This window comes from Xenopus laevis, chromosome 5S (assembly GCF_017654675.1).
Source record: "Xenopus laevis strain J_2021 chromosome 5S, Xenopus_laevis_v10.1, whole genome shotgun sequence".
Classification (NCBI taxonomy): Eukaryota; Metazoa; Chordata; class Amphibia; order Anura; family Pipidae; genus Xenopus; species Xenopus laevis.
Window position 1 is genome coordinate 86,604,189 of NC_054380.1, and position 19,745 is coordinate 86,623,933.

Here is a 19,745-nt window from a genome sequence, read left to right on the forward strand (position 1 = left end):
AGAATAAAGCTGGAGAATATTATGAACAAACAAAGGATAGTCATTTAAATATACACATACAGCGTATATATAATTACACAGGGTGTAGGTAGAAGGAAATTAAAGGGATATGATACATTTTGAGTCATATTGTAAGTAGAGAGATTTGTACTCAGATATGAGATGTATGTGGCAGTGGAATTATTATAGAAAAAAACTTTGCAAATGAAGAATACAATATGGAAGTAAAGAAGGGCCAATAAGGAAAGACAGTTTTTATTTTCCCAATGTCCTTTCTTTTTAGGTGGATCAGTCTGGGCTGTTTCTTCCTTCCAGAGATTACTATCTGAACAAAACAGCTAATGGGAAGGTGAGCCATACTGTTTCTCATGCTACTGTTTATAGACCTAACATTTATTTTTGCATTTTATTATGTATGTTGAAGCTGATGTAAGAAGTTTTACCAAATCATTTTAAAGGAGACATTTTGTGTTTAATTATAAAAGCAAAGCACTGAAAAAAGTTGTGCTTTAAATTGATTTATTCAAAATTTCTGCAAAAAAAACTACTAATCCTGCCCATCTGTTCCACTACCTGCTGCCTCCTTTCCCAGGCTGTGCAGGCAAGCATGTGGCACTGAGCACACTGCACTGTAGGATAGGAACAAATCGGCAGCTAGACTAACCTGATAAAAAAAACTGAAGCCTGTCTTTTGTTTGTGTGAATTTAAAGGGGACCCGTCACCCAGACACATATAATAATCTGTATAATAAAAGTCCTTTTCAAATTAAACATGAAATACAATTTCAATTTTTTATTAAAGCATTCATAGCTGTTGTAAGCTCATTTTAATTAAAATCTCGGATGTCAATCAAATATTGTCTGCCCCTCCTCTATGCCAATGGCATAGAGGCGGGGCAGACAATTACTTTCACTTTCCATTCAGCACTTCCTACATGTCACTGTTCTCCACATATTCCCCCGTTCTCTTTACCGGTTAATTGTGTAGCCAGGGCATGGAAATGGACATCAGGTCCCCCATTCTGGTGCACAAACAAGATTCTGAGATGATACAAGACTTGTCTTAATAACAGTGTCCACAAAATGGCTCCTGCCTGCTTGTTATAATTATGACTTCCCAGACTGAAGGAAACAAGATTCAAATAATTTATACAGTGTAATTAAAGTTCATTTTGCTTGACTAATGTGATAAAATAGGATTTTGAATAATTTCTTTGGGTGACGGGTCCCCTTTAAGAAGAAAATAATCTGTATAAAGGAGAATTACTTAAACAGGGGGTCTTACTACTGTAAATATATTAGGTAAAACACACTTTTTTTAGGATTGTGCAGTGCCTTCACTGTAGGCTCTGAATTTTTTGACATGATTTATTTTTGCTTATGCCGGAAGGCAACTGCGGCATTGGGCATACATTTCTGATTAAACTATACTTATCACCTACTAGCATTATTTGTATGGTAATCTTTTTTGAATCCCTTACAGTACCCGGATACTCAATTAAATGTGTTATTTTACTTTTAGTGAAACAAACGGATTGATGCTACACCTAACACATTGCTGCTTTTTCCAGTTTTTTAATATGTATGTGTATTTTGAATTTTAAAGTGTGTTTTACCCAATATAATACCAGTAGTGAGACCCCTTGTATAAGTAATTCTCCGCTATATGGTTCTTTTCTTCTTAAATGTATTTTAACCTTAGTTTGGGGGGAGCTCCGGGTGTACTTTCCCTTAAAAATACTGGGTAACTATATGAATGTTGCACCTCTAGCTGCAGCTTTGGGATATTTTTTTCTTATGCTTTTTTTCTTTTGCTTGTGTGAATGCAGGCCTGTGATTGGCTCCCCCCCCCTACTGTGCTTCTGGCAGGGACAATTAGGACATACGCACAATTCATTTAAAACAAAGCAGATCATCAGGGAGCTCCAATAAAGGGTCCATTTTTAAAGAAAATTTTAATTTTTAGTGAAACAAGCCCCATATATTATTCATAATTGTCTTCAAAGTTGGGAATTTTTTAGTTCTATTATATTTCACCTTTAAAAATCTAATATAAACAAAAAATTAATTTAATATAGCATTAAAAAGAAGATTCTCACTAACAGGAAAGCAGTAATAATGAGAAAATCGAGCCTATACATAGTTACATAGTTAAATTGGGTTGAAAAAAGACAAAGTCCATCAAGTTCAACCCCTCCTAACTATAGAGCTTAGTATCACAATAGTAAGCTCTATGACAAAGAGTTCAGCAGACCCAGTGGACAAAAAATGCAGAGAACCCAGTAGAGCACTGAGTCGAAACAATTTCAACAAACTTTTGCAAAACAAGCCATCTTGACAGTTTTACAGGTCCTAAGATAATTCTGCTGTGGGACCCAGTACCCATCCCTTACACCACTACAGCAGGGCTGTGAAACTAAAAGATAGGGGCCGGATGCCTTCAAAGGATTTATATGGCCTTAGTCTGCTCAGAGTCCCCATAGATTTCACTATGCGACATCATCATTTTAATTGAATCCAGCCCTCCTGCATGCTATATGAGGTATAATTGGTGCACTACATGTAATACGTTGGACAGCACTGCACTACAGGAACAGATCACCCAAAAAAATTATTCAAAATCCTATTTTATAAAATTAGTCAAGCAAAATGAACTTTAATTACACTATATAAATTATTTGAATCTTGTTTCCTTCAGTCTGAGAATTCATAATTATAGCAAGCAGGCAGGAGCCATTTTGTGTACAGTGTTATTAAGGCGAGCCTTGCATCATCTCACAATCTTGTTTGTGCACCAGAATGGGAGACCTGATGTCCATCCCCATGCCCTGACTACACAATTAAATGGTAAAGAGAACAGGGGAATGTGAAGAGAGCAGTGACATCTAGGAAGTGCTGAATGGAAAGTGAAAGCAATTGTCTGCCCCACCTCTATGCCTAAGGCATAGAGGGGGGGCAGACAATATTTGATTGATAGTTGAGATTTTTAAATGAGCTTACAACAGCTATGAAGGCTTTAATAAAAAAAAATTAGACAGATTTTTGTGTCTGGGTGACAGGTCCACTTTAAGGATGCAGTCCAAATTCTCACACACTCACACTGTGCTAGGAGAGGGGTGAATGTGTGCAGGATTGCTAAAACACGGACTTTGTTCCATCCGAGTAAAGATTTTCAGTTTGCATCATTTCAGAAGCTGCCCTGTGCAGGAAAGGCTGTTGCACTCATTTTTGGCATTCTGTCTCTAGGTCCTGGATAGCTATCTGCAGTACATGGTGAGTGTGGGAGAACTCCTTGGAGGAAGCCTAGGCTCCATAAACCTGCAGATGACGCAGATACTGGATTTAGAGACCATGCTGGCAAATATTACAGTTCCACAAGATGAAAGGAGAGATGAAGAGAAAATTTACAATCGTATGACAATCAGTGAGCTGCAGGTGAGAACTTTAAATTAAACCTACAATAGTGCAGGCAGTAAGTAGTTAAAATATAAAAAAAAAAAGCACAATAACTTAATTGTGCATGACCTTTACAATATACAGTATGTATATTTATATATATATATATACAGTATATCTGTCCCAAATAAGGCATGCACTCACAGGTCTTATCCAAGGTGAAAAAAAGGTGTTTATTCAGCAAAAAAACTGCTAATGTTTCAGTTAGCCCTCTAGCCTTTCTCAAAGTGCATATCACAATCAAAAACCAACATTTAAATACAAAATGGTGGGAAAATGCGGGTCATGACATCATAGAGCGTCGTTGTAAGTTACAGTGTTAATAAAGTTCTCAGCGAGAAGCCCCTGCAAAGTGCCATTGCTGCAAAAAAAGACATTTGCTAAATACTGAATTCAAGCCACAGTACAATGTGAACACAAGCATCATGATATGGGGATGTTTCTCATACTATGGTGTTGGGCCTATTTATCACGTACCAGGGATCATGGGTCAGTTTCAATACATCAAAATACTTAAAGGGGTCATGTTGCCTTGTGCCAAAGAGGAAATGCCCTTGAAATGAGTGTTTCAACAAGATAACGGCCCCAAACATAACGGTAAATGAGCAAGATCTTAGTTCCAGACCAACAAGATTGACCATATAGAGGGCCAGCCCAATCCCTGGATCTTAATCCTATAGAAAATGTGTGGGGTGACATCAAAAATGCTGTTTCTGCGGTAAAACCAAGAAATGCAGAAGAATTGTGGAATGTAACAGGTGCCAGAAGTTGGTTGACTCCATGCAACAGAGATGGGCATCAGGGGTTATACACCAGGGTTATACAGTGGTTATACACCAGGGGAGTAACAGAGCGCCGGGCCCCCGACAGAAAAATATTTGGAGGGCCTGGTGTGCATAGGGACAATAGTACATGCATCCCCCCGAACCCCCCCCCCCACACACACAACCACGGAGGCGCGAGCATGCCAATTTTTTATGAAGACAGCGCGGAAAGTTTGTGAACTCTAAAATGTTCTTATTTTTTTTTATGAATGTGACCTAAAACATCTCCTGATTGAAGTCCTTAAATGATGAAGAAACCATAGTTAAACAGATGAAACAAACATTTTTATATTTGGTGATGTATTTATTGAAAAAAAATCCAATAACATATCTGCATCTGGCAAAAGTAAGTAAATCCTTTGCATAAACATACAATTTGAAGGTGACATCAGTCTGATGTTTTCAGTCAATGAGATCACAATCAGGTGGGAGAGTTTTTTATTTAAAGAATGGGGATCCAGGCAAGCCTGATCACACATGCAACATATTTGTGGATGTTTATCATGGCTTAAACAAAGGAGGTGTCTGAGGACCCAGGAAAACTTCTAAGAAACTTAAAGGGATTCTGTCATGAATTTTATGAAGTATTTTTTATTTCTAAATTACACCATTTGCACTGCAAATAATTCACTCTACAATATATAATTTCATCCCCGAACAAGCAAATGTATTTTTTTTTAGTTCTAATATTGGTGTGTAGGCAGCCATCTCAGGTCATTTTGCCTAGTCATGTGCTTTCACATGCTGGAATTGCTTTCTGGCAGGCTGTTGTTTCTCCTACTCAATGTAACTGAATATGTACGCAGTGCATACTCATAACATACACAGCGCATACTCATAAAATAAGCAGCGCATAATCATAACATAAGATCATGAAGTAGTGCTTGCAAATTTGATTCATGCAATGTCCGCCCTGCCTTCAGCATGCACCAATAGCAACGCATGGTTGCTATGGTGACACGGGCCAAAAGCAGGAAGACATACACAAATCAGCAAGTCCTTTGTATGTATTCTCCTTAAGAGCTGATTGGTGTGTGTTTGTGCCAACGTTTTGTCCTGCCTTTTGGGCACGTGCAGTGTAATCATGGGGGCCATATTGGTGATGTAAACTTTTAAAAAATGGTGCCTGCCAACTTACTTTCTTTAACACAGACGATGACACTGAAAGAAAATCAAAAGGTATTTTGAAATATAAAGCGAGCGATTAGGAATAACAAAGGGTTCCCTATAACCTAGGAACATCCTGTAGTAAAGGGTTTCCTTTTCCTTTAAGGCCTGTCTCATGTTAGCAAATGATGATGTTCATAAGTCCACCATCAAAACAATGAACAGCAATGGTGTGTATGGCAAGAGTTGCTAGGTGAAAGCCACTGCTCTCTCCCTAAAATATTGCTGACTGTTTACAGTTTGCTGAAGATCATGTGGATAAACCAGAAGGAACTGGAAGAATGTGTTGTGGCTGGATGAATCCAGAAAAGAACCATTTAGCTTAAATGAGGAGTGTAAAATTCGGAGAAAAAAAACACTGCATTGCAGCATAAGAACCTTATCTCATCTGTGAAATACAGTGGTGGGAGTGTTCTGGTTTCAGTTTGTTTTGGACAGCTTGCCATTGATGGAACAATGAATTCTGAACTACACCAGAGAATTCTAAAGGAAACTGTCAAGACATCGGTCTGTGAAATGAAGCTCAAGAGACAGTGGCAGGGCCAGAACTAAGGGTAGGTAGAAGAGGCACATGCCTAGGGTGCAAAGCTTGGGGAGTGCCAGGCACATACCTTCCCTGTCACCAAACCCAATGTATGTGCTTAACACACAAGTTGTTCTACAAAAGAATGGTTAAAGAAGAATAAAGTGAATGTCCTGAAGCAGTCAAGTCAAAGTCCTGATCTTAATCCAATTGAAAAAAATTGCAAAGCGAGCAGGTCATGTGAGGAAACCCACCAACATTCAAGAGCTGAAGCTATTCTGTATGGAAGAATGGGATAAAATTCCTCCGAGTCAATGTGCAGGACTGATCAACAGTTACCGCAAATGTTTTGTTGCAGTTATTGGGGGGTCACATCAAATATTGAGTAAAAGTAAGTGAATACTGATTCACTTACTTTTGCACACACAGATATGTTATTTGGATCTTTTTTTTCAATAAATATATGACCAAATATAATAATTTGTGTTCATTTGTTTAACAGTTTTCTTTATCTACTTGTAGGACTCAAGCACCGCTGTATTTACTACAAATATACCATGCACAGCAACATTTTCTTGTTCATGTTATTATATGTCTTTGCAGAGTCTGGCACCTGCTTTTGATTGGATGGATTATTTGACTTTTGCTCTCTCTCCACTGGAGTTGAATGACACAGAACCAGTGGTTGTATATGGCAAAGAGTATCTGCAGCAAGTGTCTGAACTTGTGAACAACACTGACCCTGTGTAAGCCTAAAACTACTCAGTCTGTTCTTTGAGATATATATGCTTTCCATGCTAATTTGGTCATTGGCATCACTTATTTGCACTTTGTCTTTTTTAAGTGTTTTACATCTATTCTGCCCTGTAGGATTCTTAATAATTACTTGGTTTGGAATTTGGTGCAGAAGATGTCATCCAGTCTCGACTCCCGATTTGAGAAAGCTCAGGACAAGCTTCTTGAATCACTTTATGGGGCAAAAAAGGTGATTCATGGTCTGTTTAAAAACTCCCCCCAACATGTTGCTTATTTACCAGCATATGTATATTACTGCAATTACCCATACTGTATAACTCAATATGATATTTGCTTATATTTTTTTTAACAAACTAACTGCTGTTTGTTTGCTGTAGTAATGTCTGTCAGCCAATAAGCATAGCTGTTAGCTTGATTTATGATTTGACTTTTTGTCTCTTTTATTTCTGTCAAGGTGCTACATTGTCTCCAAAAATAACATTGTCACTTACTCCCATCCTCACCGTTTTTCTTTTTGTGTTCTCATTATATTAGATTGCCATCATTCCTTTCTCCATTTTATCTTTTTTAGTCTTGTACTCCCCGCTGGCAGACCTGTTTGTCTAACACCGATGACACACTTGGGTTTGCTCTAGGATCTCTCTTTGTCAAGTCCACTTTCGACAAGAACAGCAAAAATATTGTGAGTGCCAGAGGGGTGGAAACATTCTATCTGTGGAATATGTGACAAATAAGGTCAATGTTATCTATCTATGGTCATCTATGTTATCTATGTAATACTATATTCTTGACCCCTTCTCTTAAGGCAGAGCAAATGATCACAGAGATCAGAGGTGCCTTTGAGTTGACTTTGGGTGGCCTCACATGGATGGATGAGAAGACAAGGAGGGCTGCAAAGGAGAAGGTAGGTATGATATAGTACATGTGCTACATTAATATTATGACACAACAAAAGCATATGTTATCAGAGAATCATATATATATATATATATATATATATATATATATATATATATATATATATATATATATATATATATATATAAATATATAAATAAATGATATGTATATATAAGATGCCAACCACCTCCCCCCTCATCTCTTACATTTCTGAGCTGGAGGGTTCCATGAGGGGGCACATTGCTTTTTTTTTTTAATTATTCTTCTTTTTTTTTTAAACTTCCCCCAGGTGTTAGCATGTGGTTTTCAACTTGCCTTAGCTACTAACTTTAACACATTGATTGGTCATAACCTTAATTTTGGGAGATTTAAGTAGCTGCTCAGCTGCCTAGTCCCCAGTAATGCTTGTTGGTTGCTAGTGTGGGTATTGCAAGTCGCTTGGGTGGATGATATTTGTGAGTGGAGGAGGTAGCAGAGTGTGAGAGGTGGTGGACCAATGGGCTGGCTTGGCATTTTCTTGGCTGCTTTAAAGTGTCCCTGTGCTGTTTCAAGCTAGGCACATGTGCAGTACAGGGAGTTCTGCTATGCACATGAAACCACTCAGTGGCTCAAGGGATACCTGGAAAACTCAGAGGTGATATTTCATAAACAGCATCATAGAATATGATCCTAATATTTTCTTTTTCTAGGCAGATGCCATATATGATATGATTGGGTTTCCTGACTTTATTCTGGACACTAAAGAACTGGATGAGGTTTATGATGGGGTAAGAAGATAATATGTGCATAGGGAAAGCCATTTTTCTTTATTATATATTTGTTCCTTTGTTAAAGGAAAGTAACACCAAAAAAATTTAAGTGGTTTAATGGAAAGACAATATAATGTACTGGTGCCCTGTACTGGCAAAACTGATGTATTTGCTTCACAATAAACAACTATAGTTTATATAAACAACCCACTGTGTAGCCATGGGGGCAGCCATTGAAGCACATGACACACAGTAGATAACAGATAATTACTGAAGAATCTGATTGCATGCTTCAGAGCTTATCTGTTATCTGCTGTGTATCCTGTGCCTTTTCTCCTTTTTCAGCTTTTCAATGGCTGCCCCCATGGCTACAAAGCAGCTTGTTTATATAGTAGTGTGTCTGAAGCAAACACATTCGTTTTACCAGTGCAGCACAACAGTACATTGTATTTTCATTACTTTAGGACACTTTGATTCTTTGGTGTTATCTGCTGTGTATCCTGTGGTTGTGCATTTTCTCCTTTTTCAGCTTTGAATGACTGCCCCCATGGCTACAAAGCAGTAAACACATTCATTTTACCAGTACAGCACAACAGTACATTATATTTTCATTACTTTAGGACACTGATTTTTTGGTGTTAATGTTCCTTTAGGTACAATATCTTCATGTCATATTTACTATATTACTTGAATTTGTTTCTCATTTATATTTTTATATTGTCACTTCAACCTTACTTACTATTTTACTACTGTTATTAGAAAACATGAAATACATGTGGAAAAATTTAAAAAATGCATATTGTACATATTTTCAATGAACTTGCCCAAATTTTGAATTCAATTTGAAAACTCAAATTAAAAAATAGCTTGAATTTTTCTAATGCAACTCCCATTGCTTTCTACACAAACTTGCCAGCTGTTAGATGCTGAATTTTAATATATAGTTTTTTGCGCTTAATAATAAATAAAGTAATAAATTTAGGAAATTCGAATTTTCAGAATTAAGTTGTTGATAAATCTGCCCCTTGGCGTTTTCTCTACAAGAAGATTTTGGCTGAAAAAATGTGTATCTGTGCATTTTCTACCAAAATCTGCCTTTTGTGTGCCTGTCTGTTTTGCTGCAACATAAAATGTATTTCTTTTTTCCACTGGCATGAATGCAAAATGCTATATAGTATGTCCTTAGGGGCTAATTTGAGTTAGGTGTGAAAATAAAAACTGGTTAAATAAATAGTATGTGCAAAATAAAAAAAAGTTTCTAATATAGTTAGTTAGGCAAAAATGTAATGCATAAAGGCTGGAGTGAGCTGATGTCTAACATAATAGCCAGAACACTACTTCCTGCTTTTCAGCTCTCTAACTCGGAGTTAGTCAGCGACTTGAAAGGGGGCCACATGGGACATAAATGTTCGGTGAGCTTGCAATTGATCCTTAGCATTCAGCTCAGTTTGAAAAGCAACAGCCCATGTGACCCCCCCCCCTCCTCAAGTCTCAGTTTGGTTACTGCCTGGTAACCAATCAGTGGAAACCAAGAGATCTGAAAAGCAGGAAGTAGTGTTATTATGGTAGACATTGTCACGCCAGTCTTTATACATTACATTTTTCACTAAGGGTAGAACTCCACGGGCGATTTCGGCCAACCTCATTTTCTGCTTGAAAATTTGCGATGACCCCTAAGCTTAGCTTCACAGCTGCTCAGAACCCACTGAGAAAGACCTGGATCATTGCTGCTACTGAGAAGCTGAAACTTGAGGCTGGTGCAATAAGTTCATTATATGAAACATGGCATTTTTAGCCGTATTATTTTTTAGGGTTTAGTTCTCCGGCACTTAGTATCAGTGGATGAACCGAGGAGGTAGTTCGTGTTACATTCTATGTTTTTCCTTATACCATCCTACCAGTCACTATCTCATGACTTGTGTAAACTCCTTTATCTGTACATCCGCACTACTCTTGTCTTTCCCTCTCCATTTGCTTATTTACAGTTTGAGGTATCGGAGGACGCAGTCTTCCAGAACATGCTAAATTTCTACAACTTCTCAGCAAAGTTGATGGCTGAGCAGCTAAGAAAACCTCCAAATCGGGAGCAGTAAGACAAAATTTTACATTTATATACAGTATACAGACTGACCTACAAATAAATACAAAAAACTGCAAACAATCAAGTGCACTTTTACATTAGATAAGAGTATTACAGTAGATAGAGATGTAGATATAGGCAAGTTCATTCCTATAGATGATGTTAAAGGAAAAGTAACACCAAAAAATTAAAGTGTCCAAAAGTAACAAAAATATAATGTACTGTTGTGCTGCACTGGTACAACTGGTGTTTTGCTTCAGTAACACAACTATAGTTTATATAAACAAGCTATTGTGTAGCCATGGGGGCAGCGATTCAACACTGAAAAGGCGAAAAGGCACAGGATACACAGCAGATAACAGATAACATTGGGATTTTTCAGAACTTATCTTAGTATCCTGTGCTTGAATGGCTGCTCCCTTAGCTACACAGAAGCTTGTTTATATAAACTGTAATTGTTTTTCTAAAGTAAACACACCAATCTTGCCAGTGCAGGGCACCAGTACATTATATTGTCTTTTATTTAAAACACTTTCATTTGTTGGTGTTACTGTTCCTCTTAATGTGTTGATTCAGTCTGATGACAGCCGTTCACAGAAAGGAGCAAGATAGGATTACCAGAGTTTAAGGGTTTTAAGGAGCAATATACGCCCCACCCCCTCAGCATTAGTTTAATGAATAGGACTTGTGCTACTGTGATACTTTTGTAAGACATACAGTATCTGTGTTTTAAGGTATTCCCTAATTCCTACACTAAATATAGCAAAGGCTAAAAGTAAGGGTTCTACCAACTTGCAGGTTTTAAGGTATTGGTTAAAAAAATCAGCTTAGTTAGTAAAATTGTGTATGCTGTATATTTCTTCTGCAATGCAAATACACCTGTATATGTTTAAGTCAACACTGCAGCCTGCATTTTGATGTTCTTTTGGTAGAGGTAAAAGTGCCAAGTGCTATGTTCTACTGATGGTTGCTGGGGTATGTAAGTTTAATTATTGTGGTTGCAGAGTCATTAGGATTTTCCTTTTGGCAGGGCACAGTCTGGGCTGGTGGCCTTTGATCTTCTCTATGAAGATCAAGACTTTTTGCAGCTAAGTTGTAGGCCAGAAAGAGATCAGTCTCAACTACAAATACAGAGCAGGGATTGATTATTTTAGCAAACCAACAGTTCATGCAGAGTTGGCCACTCAGTGGAAATTTCAGCCATAGGGACCAAATAGACCTAAACTCTAGTAAGGTCATTTAGAACTAAAACTGTCTGTGAGGCTATTTTATAAGAATGCTTATTTGAACCTGTCTGTAGCTTCCAGACATGTTACAGCTCTCACAAGAGGACATGGGGCTAGCTATGTGTATCTGGGAAAGACTTACCTTACAGAGAGCCGTGGCTTTTGCTTCCTCTTACAATAGGGACAACAGGGATCCATTATCTGGGGTGGAATGGTTAATGCTGTCTGGTTTCACTCTACATAATATACAAGGAAACAAATATTACAATTCCCACACAATTTTTACAGTGAAAATATTTTTGTAACAGTTTAGTTACAATAAGTGGTATATATGTTAGGGTAGCCATGCATGTGATGATAAAAGCGTCTGACTGAGCCCCTCCAGAATGATGCAGCAGCTTACTGGCTGCGCTATATGACTGGGTTTTAACATGTATGGCCATCTTAAAGGGTACACTCAGTGTAAAATTAAAAACTGGGTAAATAGGCTGTGCAAAATAAAAAATGTTTCTAATATAGTTAGCCAAAATGTTATCTATAAAGGCTGGAGTGAGCAGATGTCAGAACAGAACCCAACTTCTTGCTATACTAACTCTAACTCTGAGTTAGTCAGCCACTTTAAAGGGAATCACATGCAGGGGCGTAACTACAGAGACAGCAGACCCTGCTGCAGCAGGAGGGCCCAGGGGATATAGGGGCCCCATGAAGCCCTAATTAGGGAGCAATTTCAACAACTATATTGGTAAACCAGACAACCTCTGGATATATTGGGGGGTCCTAAAATGAATTTGCTGTGGAGCCCAGTAACACAAAGTTAAGCCACTGGCCACATGGGACTAAAACATAAAAAGCTAAATGGGACATTAAAAGCTAAGTAAATCAAAAACCTTAAATAATAAAAAATTAAAACAATTGCAAATTGTCTCAGAATATCGCTACATCATACTAAAAGTTAACTTAAAGGTGAACAATCCCTTTAATATATTTTCTTCCAGAATAAAAATACTTTCTATCACAACTTCTCCTCGTGATTGCATTTTCCATTTTCTGTATATCTACAGATGGAGTATGACGCCTCAGACAGTTAATGCCTATTATCTGCCCAACAAGAATGAAATTGTATTTCCTGCTGGAATCCTTCAAGCTCCATTCTATGCTCCGACCCACCCAAAGTAAGAAAATATTCTTACTTGCATGCAAATATGTAAGCACATGCACAAAAGGTATTTGGCTTTACCAACTCTCACGGTCTGTATAGCTTTCAACCTCAGCACACCAAAAATTGAATTATTGAACTGACAACAATAATGCTTAGCAATGGCAGTTGGCCTTAACCCAACTCACCATGCAGCCCATTTAAAATAAGTTATAAACATTTACAAACATGTTTGATTCTGTGCAGATTCGGTTTACCAACATTTTTGTTGCTCTCATTTTCTGCTCTATGGTAGCCAAATCAGCAAAATCCCAAGTTCCCTCTGCAAATGGTATGCAGGTGAAAGGATTCAGACAATTATTTTACGTGCTGGAACCAACGCAGCATAGTAAAAAAAATGTTTAGGCTTTAGTTCTCCTATAAGCAGGTCTTTAAAAATGCTCTGTACACAACTTAAATTTGCAATGTAACAGCTGTCTAATACTGAATATTACTTTGCATGTAAGTATTTGTGGGAATTTCTTTCCATTTATGACATTTATTACATTTTCTCATAAAGCACACTGTAATGTTTCCATTTGTTGGAAATAACTGTATATGAATATGCATCTACTAGATGGCACCAGCTACTATTGTTTTAGAAACAACATAAAATGTCTCTTCTACCCTTTAGTATGAATGTATGTATATTTTTATAGGGCTCCTTGAGGCACTGAACAGCAGAACAATAAATTACTAGAACAAACAGTGGGCCATACAATTACAATAAAGATTTAGGGGATGATTTATCAGTGTTCAAATTCGACTTTTTGCCACAATTCAAGTTTTTTTTGCACAAAACTCACAAATTCCCCCACGTTCTATTAATTTCTATGGGATTCTTAGAATTGTATTTATCAATGGGTGAAAATTAGAACTCACCATTCGATAAATACGATTCTAAAAATCCCATAGGAATGAATAGAATGTGGGTACGTTTTTATTTATTAAGCTCTAAACTCACATTTTGATAAATCTGCTCCTAAAATCTCCCAAATTCAATTTTTGATAAATAAGCCCATAAGTCCTTAGTGTCAAGGAAACAAAACAATGGAGGCCGCTGCCCCATAGAACTTACAGTCTATATTTGGGTATCATCAGCATGCAGATGACAATTAAAGCCAAATGAGCCGATGTGATCACCCAAAGACAGTGTACAGGAAGAACAACAAAAGACTAAGTACAGACCTTTGTGGCACCCCTACAATAATCTTCCAATAATTCTTTTTTTCAGGGCTCTAAATTTTGGTGGCATTGGTGTTGTGATGGGACATGAACTAACCCATGCCTTTGATGATCAGGGTAAGCATTAAATCTATACAGAAGTGAACACAAAGCGGTGATAAATGAATTGCTTTTAGTGATGGGCGAATCAGACCCGCTTTGCTGAGGATTCGGGAAAATTCAGCATTAATTCGCCAAATGCATTTAAAGGAGAAGGAAAGCTACCAAAGCAGTTTATTACCAAAAGATTAGCCACAATAGTGCAAGCTATAATACTTTATTTAATCTGCAGAATCCTTTACCATATGTAAGGAAACAGCTCTAGAAGCTCTCTCTTGTTTGTTTAGGATAGCAGCTGCCATATTAGATGGTTGTGACATCACTTCCTGCCCAAGTCTCTCTTGAAATTCGAATTTTTTAAATTTTCAATTCTACCTTTAATAAATCTGACCCTTAGTATTTCATGTTTCAGTTTTAAATTAAATTTGTTTACCTCTTGGGTTTCCTTGTATTTTGGGTAATGTTAGAACACACAATAATGGGGTGATATTGTGGAGCACACGTAATGTGATATCTAATACCCAGCAACAATAACATGGATAACTAGTTTCCATTTTTACAACATTTCACTTAGGTCGGGAATATGATGAGGATGGGAATTTACGTCCTTGGTGGCAAAATTCATCTTTGGAAGCGTTTAAGAATCGTACAGAGTGTATGGTTAATCAATACAACTCCTACACAGTAAACGGAGAACGTGTGAATGGAAGGCAAACTCTTGGGGAAAATATTGCAGACAACGGAGGTTTGAAGGCAGCCTATCATGTAAGTGCTAGTGCAGTGGTTCTCACACTCAGGTCTTGATCTCCATAACAGAAAAAGTGGATGAGATTCCAAGCACCTGCCAGTCTGGGAATTGTTTGGATACATGGCTTTTTAATGTTCTGTAGTTTTCTACAGCAGTGGCAGAATATTAAAAAAAATGCATTGTCATTCATCCGTAACCTTGTTATGAGCTAAGGGAGCCTTGAAACTAGCACATCTAGAGTGAGTGCAAAAAACATTTTCAATTGCAAATACATTTACAAATAACTTGAAACCATAATTACTGTATATTGGAACGTTGCTTAGAATAACATTTTCTTTTATTATGCAAAATTTGTTTTCCGGTCATTAATATTCATTAGTGGACTTACAAGGAATGCCCATAAATTTTATTCAGCCTGATGTGCTAAACACTTGTTTTGAATTTGAAATTGCCTAATTTACTTCATGTATGTGGCTCAAGCACGTGCAATATTTACATAGGGGTGAGTGCAATTCTATCATTTGTGGATCATGGTTGTGTGGTAATTACTAAATTAAACAATGTACATACAGTATATGGGATCCATTATGCAAAAATACAGAAAGCTCTGAATTATGGAATGGACATCTCCCATAGACTCCATTAGGCTAGAAATGTTGTACATTATGTTTTAGGTTTCTGTACCAGCCCTAGGTAACCATGTCCCAGTAGCTCCCCATGTTTTTTTCTGCTGATTCACTGCACATGCTCTGTGCTGCTGTTACTTACTGAGCTTAGGGACAGACTTAGAATATGCAGCATGCATAAAATATAAATATCACAATATAAGGCTGATTAGTAATTAATACAGATAAGCACAAAAACCAGTGCAACTAGCATCAGAATTTAATCATCAGCCTTGTAGCGTCACCTTATATTACAGGTGAGTGTCGCAGACACTTTTGTCAAGATGGTGGCATCCTGTGACAAGTTTGAAGTCCTGGATCATTGCTGCTGTTGACAAGCTGAAACTGGTGCAATAAGTTCAGTATATAAAATATTCAATTTTTAGCCATATTTAATTTTAGGGTTTGGTTCTCCTTTAAAATCACAATAATAAAACTGTACATGGTATTTGATCCTAAGGTATAATTAGTCGTATATATACATACATTACTTAATCTGTTATATATACACCCAACATATTGTGTGCACGTTATACGGTATGTAACAATTTAAGTATTGGAGTACGCTGCTATAAAGAAACGGTTTCATAATGTTTTCTTTGTTTTAAGGCCTACAAATCGTGGCTGGTTAAGAATGGCGAGGAAAAACAGCTGCCAGGAGTTGGACTCACCAACCACCAGCTCTTTTTTGTGGGATTTGCACAGGTACAGATTTCCACTGCTTGCTGATTGACCCCAAACACAATGAATAATATGAACCAAAGGTTAGTCACAAATATTATATACTACTCATTCAACTCTCCTCTACAGGTATGGTGCTCCGTTCGGACCCCGGAGAGCTCCCATGAGGGGTTGGTTACAGATCCCCACAGCCCAGCTAAATACAGGGTCATTGGTACTCTGTCAAACTCCAAGGACTTTGCAGAACATTTTAACTGTCCCAAAGGCACTCCCATGAATCCTGGAAAACACTGTGATGTTTGGTAAAAAGGCAATTCTTGCATGATCATGCGTGACTGTATGCTGCACGAATGTGCTGTATGTGAATAAATGCATTTTCTGAATGTGGCGAGTGTTGTACTGTGTGAATAAGAAGAGGCAGACCAAGCTTTTCACTTTGTGCTAATATCAGAACCTTTGCAGGGCGTGTCAGGTATTAAAGTGTCAGCTATAGATGGTTAGGTGTAAGCAAGCAACAGTTCTTACAGTATATGGCGTATATATGCCAACTTTTCTTCTTTAATGGTACTGTGTAGGTTCTGGACATCATGTCATAATTAATACACAATCTTGCCAGTGCAGAATCATTACTAAATGGTGTGGCCTGAAAATAAAAACAAATAAATTATAATAATTTTAGCAAAAAATACTATATTCAGATTAGTAAAGAGGACTGTGGCGCTATTACTTATGTTCTCTGTGACGTACTGTTAAAATGCTCTCTTTTGTGGGCTAGACTTTGGAGTTAAAATAATTCTCTTTGATGTCTGCCACAGCTCTGTGGATTACAAACGGATTAGAAGAAGAAAATATGTTTGAACAAATCTCATAAGTGGGTTGGGATGTGGCTGTACAAAGGTTTTAAAAACAGGGTTGTAGATGGACAAGTAAGAATAGAGATTGTGGGATTATTTTAAAAATAAGTGCTGTACACAGAACATTGCAACCATTATATAACCGAATGTACTTCACAAATAAAACTGCATATGTGTTACATTCTCTATATGCTGATATATCAGCAGATATTGCCATCTTTGTGCAGGCCCAATATATTGGTGCAGCTGTAATCCTAATGAGATCATGCAGGGGAAAAAACAGCAGAAATCATGTCATTTGTGCCAATTTCAGTGATGCACTGCCTAAACAAATCCTGTGTGTTTGTGATCATGTAGTACAGATCAGAGTGGTTCGTTTCCGAAGTCGCCCGAACGATGCCTCATGAGGAAACTTCGGAAAACGAATCGATCAGAGTGCAATCCCGCCAGCGATTTAGATTCTAGCGGGCAGGAAGGCTTCTCGGGGAGATTAGTTGTCCCAAGAAGAGGCGATTTGTCACCAGGCGACGAATCTCCCCGAATCTTAGTGTGTGCCCTTACCCTTAGGGTAAGAAATAGTAAGTGTGCTGTATGCATGGGAAAAGATGAATACTGAGTGGGCACTGACTTAATGCCGTGAGTGCAGTATGTTTATTGCCTGGTTAGTGAAAAATACTGCGTGCTGATGTTGCTGCCTCACCATACACATGACCGTTTGCTGTTTTGGGGGTGCCTACACTGGGAGGGCCAATTTACCCCCCACTACACTTTGCACTGTTTGAAACATATATCAAGCTGGTATCTTGCTTCTGGGACTATAACATGCTAATATCACTGGGTTCTGCTATGCTGCTCCTGGACATCAACCATTTTGTGAAATCCTTCATAAATGCTACCACACATGTTGCAAACTCACCCTCCTTCACCTTATCCCAAAAAAAGGATTTCCATGTATGCCAAATTCTTTCCTTGGAAGTTGCTTTAGTGTGACCTTGTGTAAAATCTGGATAAACTGATAATGAAAGACTGGGCTATATATTTTAAAGAAAGACAACCCCATCCCCTCAGGAGGAAGAAAAACAGAAAACAAACAACCTGCCTTAACTTGCGACATTTAGTCACAGTAAGTAGGTAGCCCCACTCAGTGTCACATATATGACCACATATAGGATAATTTTAAAAACTTTGCAGGGAAAAAAAGGTGTTCTGCGCATGTCTCACGCTTTTCATTGAGACCAAAAAGCCACATTTGGGTAAAAATCCATTTATCACTGCCATTTATAGGGAAGCCTGATGTGGTGCCTAGAAAACGTAACCAATAACTGCACTGCCAATTGACGGTCTGATCGCTGAAATTCTGATGCTCAGTGATTTATAGTGCTGGGTCGAATGTACATTTTTATTTAATATGCTTTGAAGAGGTCTTTATCCATGCTCATCAAACAATCCACTGCTCTGACAAAAGATACCGTCATACTGAAGATGCACAAGCCTGGTAGATAACTGAAATCACAGCACAATAAGGCAATTAAGTGTTAAGCCATTGATAGGGTAAATGGAATAGTACAACATGCTTAGGTTCAGCCATTAAGGTTCTGTAGGCTAACAGTGCCATCCCATGCAAAAGGGAGTGCTGGGTGAGTCCTGTATGCATTTCCAAAATCAGATGATTGATATTTGTATTCTTTGCCCGCTCCCTACACCTACCTCACACACTGTCATATTTGCTGCATCAATCCTTACACTATTGTGCTGGTATGATAGGTAAAATGAATTAACTCAGGAGACAGCACTAAGCATGTGACCTACTAGCATGTCTGGGGTCATCATGAAAGCAGCTAGAGTTATCAGCACAAGCATTAAACCTGGGAAGACTAATGGTCTGTGACCTAACTTCCATTGTTTTCTGCTAATAGGTCATGCTTATAATATCTGTATTCTAAACACATTCATTAGCAAAATGGGGTTAAGAGCAGACTTAAGTGGATCTTTTGGATTTTTAAATATCAAGCTGTATTGTCACTGTAAGAGACTCATGGGTGAAATAAGAAAATTGCAAGACCTGTGAGGTATCCATCACTCAGTGCTCTTTAATCTCAAGGAGTCCTCTCCAGTCTTACCTATTTTGGCCAGTTTCACAATGTGGGAAATGTATAGAAGCTGTAAATCTACAAATAAAATCTACTGCCACTCCATTTATACTGGGTAGGTAGATGGGGACTGTCTTCTCTGGTTGCTTGTAGCTTTTTTCCATGTTGTGTAACTTAAAAATGTTTTATTTTTACATGTCTAATAAACTCAGCAGAATCTGTCTTTGCTTCTCTTCACTTAGTTAACTGCGGTCACTTTTCTTCAGCATCAGTAATAATGAAGCCAGCAACAGCAGGATACAATATATTATTTCTGCTAAAGATTTCAGATATTATTTATTACAGAGCATTTGTGCCTGGCTACATATGGGGTAGAGTTTAACTCACACAGGTACAAGGGAAACCTTGTACAGAAGCCTTCTTGTGCCTGCTGTTCCCTGGGGCTATTGCCCTGCTTAAAGGGTACCTGTTGGCCAAAAATATTATCCCCAACCCAAGGTGTAGGCTAATAGAACCCGCAAAACAAACAAAAAGATGTAGGAATGGC

General features: G+C 37.8%; 1 protein-coding gene across 1 annotated transcript in view; it reads left to right on the top strand.

Moving 5' to 3' along the window:
- The window catches only part of ece2.S (endothelin converting enzyme 2 S homeolog), a 33,419-nt gene extending 14,000 nt beyond the window's left edge, over positions 1-19,419 (top strand). The window contains exons 7-19 of the mRNA XM_018265581.2: positions 284-349; positions 3,247-3,435; positions 6,574-6,716; positions 6,841-6,955; positions 7,298-7,408; positions 7,532-7,630; positions 8,316-8,393; positions 10,361-10,464; positions 12,743-12,853; positions 14,111-14,178; positions 14,735-14,925; positions 16,183-16,278; positions 16,384-19,419. Coding sequence (XP_018121070.1) covers positions 284-349; positions 3,247-3,435; positions 6,574-6,716; positions 6,841-6,955; positions 7,298-7,408; positions 7,532-7,630; positions 8,316-8,393; positions 10,361-10,464; positions 12,743-12,853; positions 14,111-14,178; positions 14,735-14,925; positions 16,183-16,278; positions 16,384-16,560 — 1,548 coding nt within the window. The 3' untranslated portion in view covers positions 16,561-19,419. The remainder of the gene's footprint in view (positions 1-283; positions 350-3,246; positions 3,436-6,573; positions 6,717-6,840; positions 6,956-7,297; positions 7,409-7,531; positions 7,631-8,315; positions 8,394-10,360; positions 10,465-12,742; positions 12,854-14,110; positions 14,179-14,734; positions 14,926-16,182; positions 16,279-16,383) is intronic.
- The last annotated feature ends 326 nt before the right edge of the window (positions 19,420-19,745 follow it).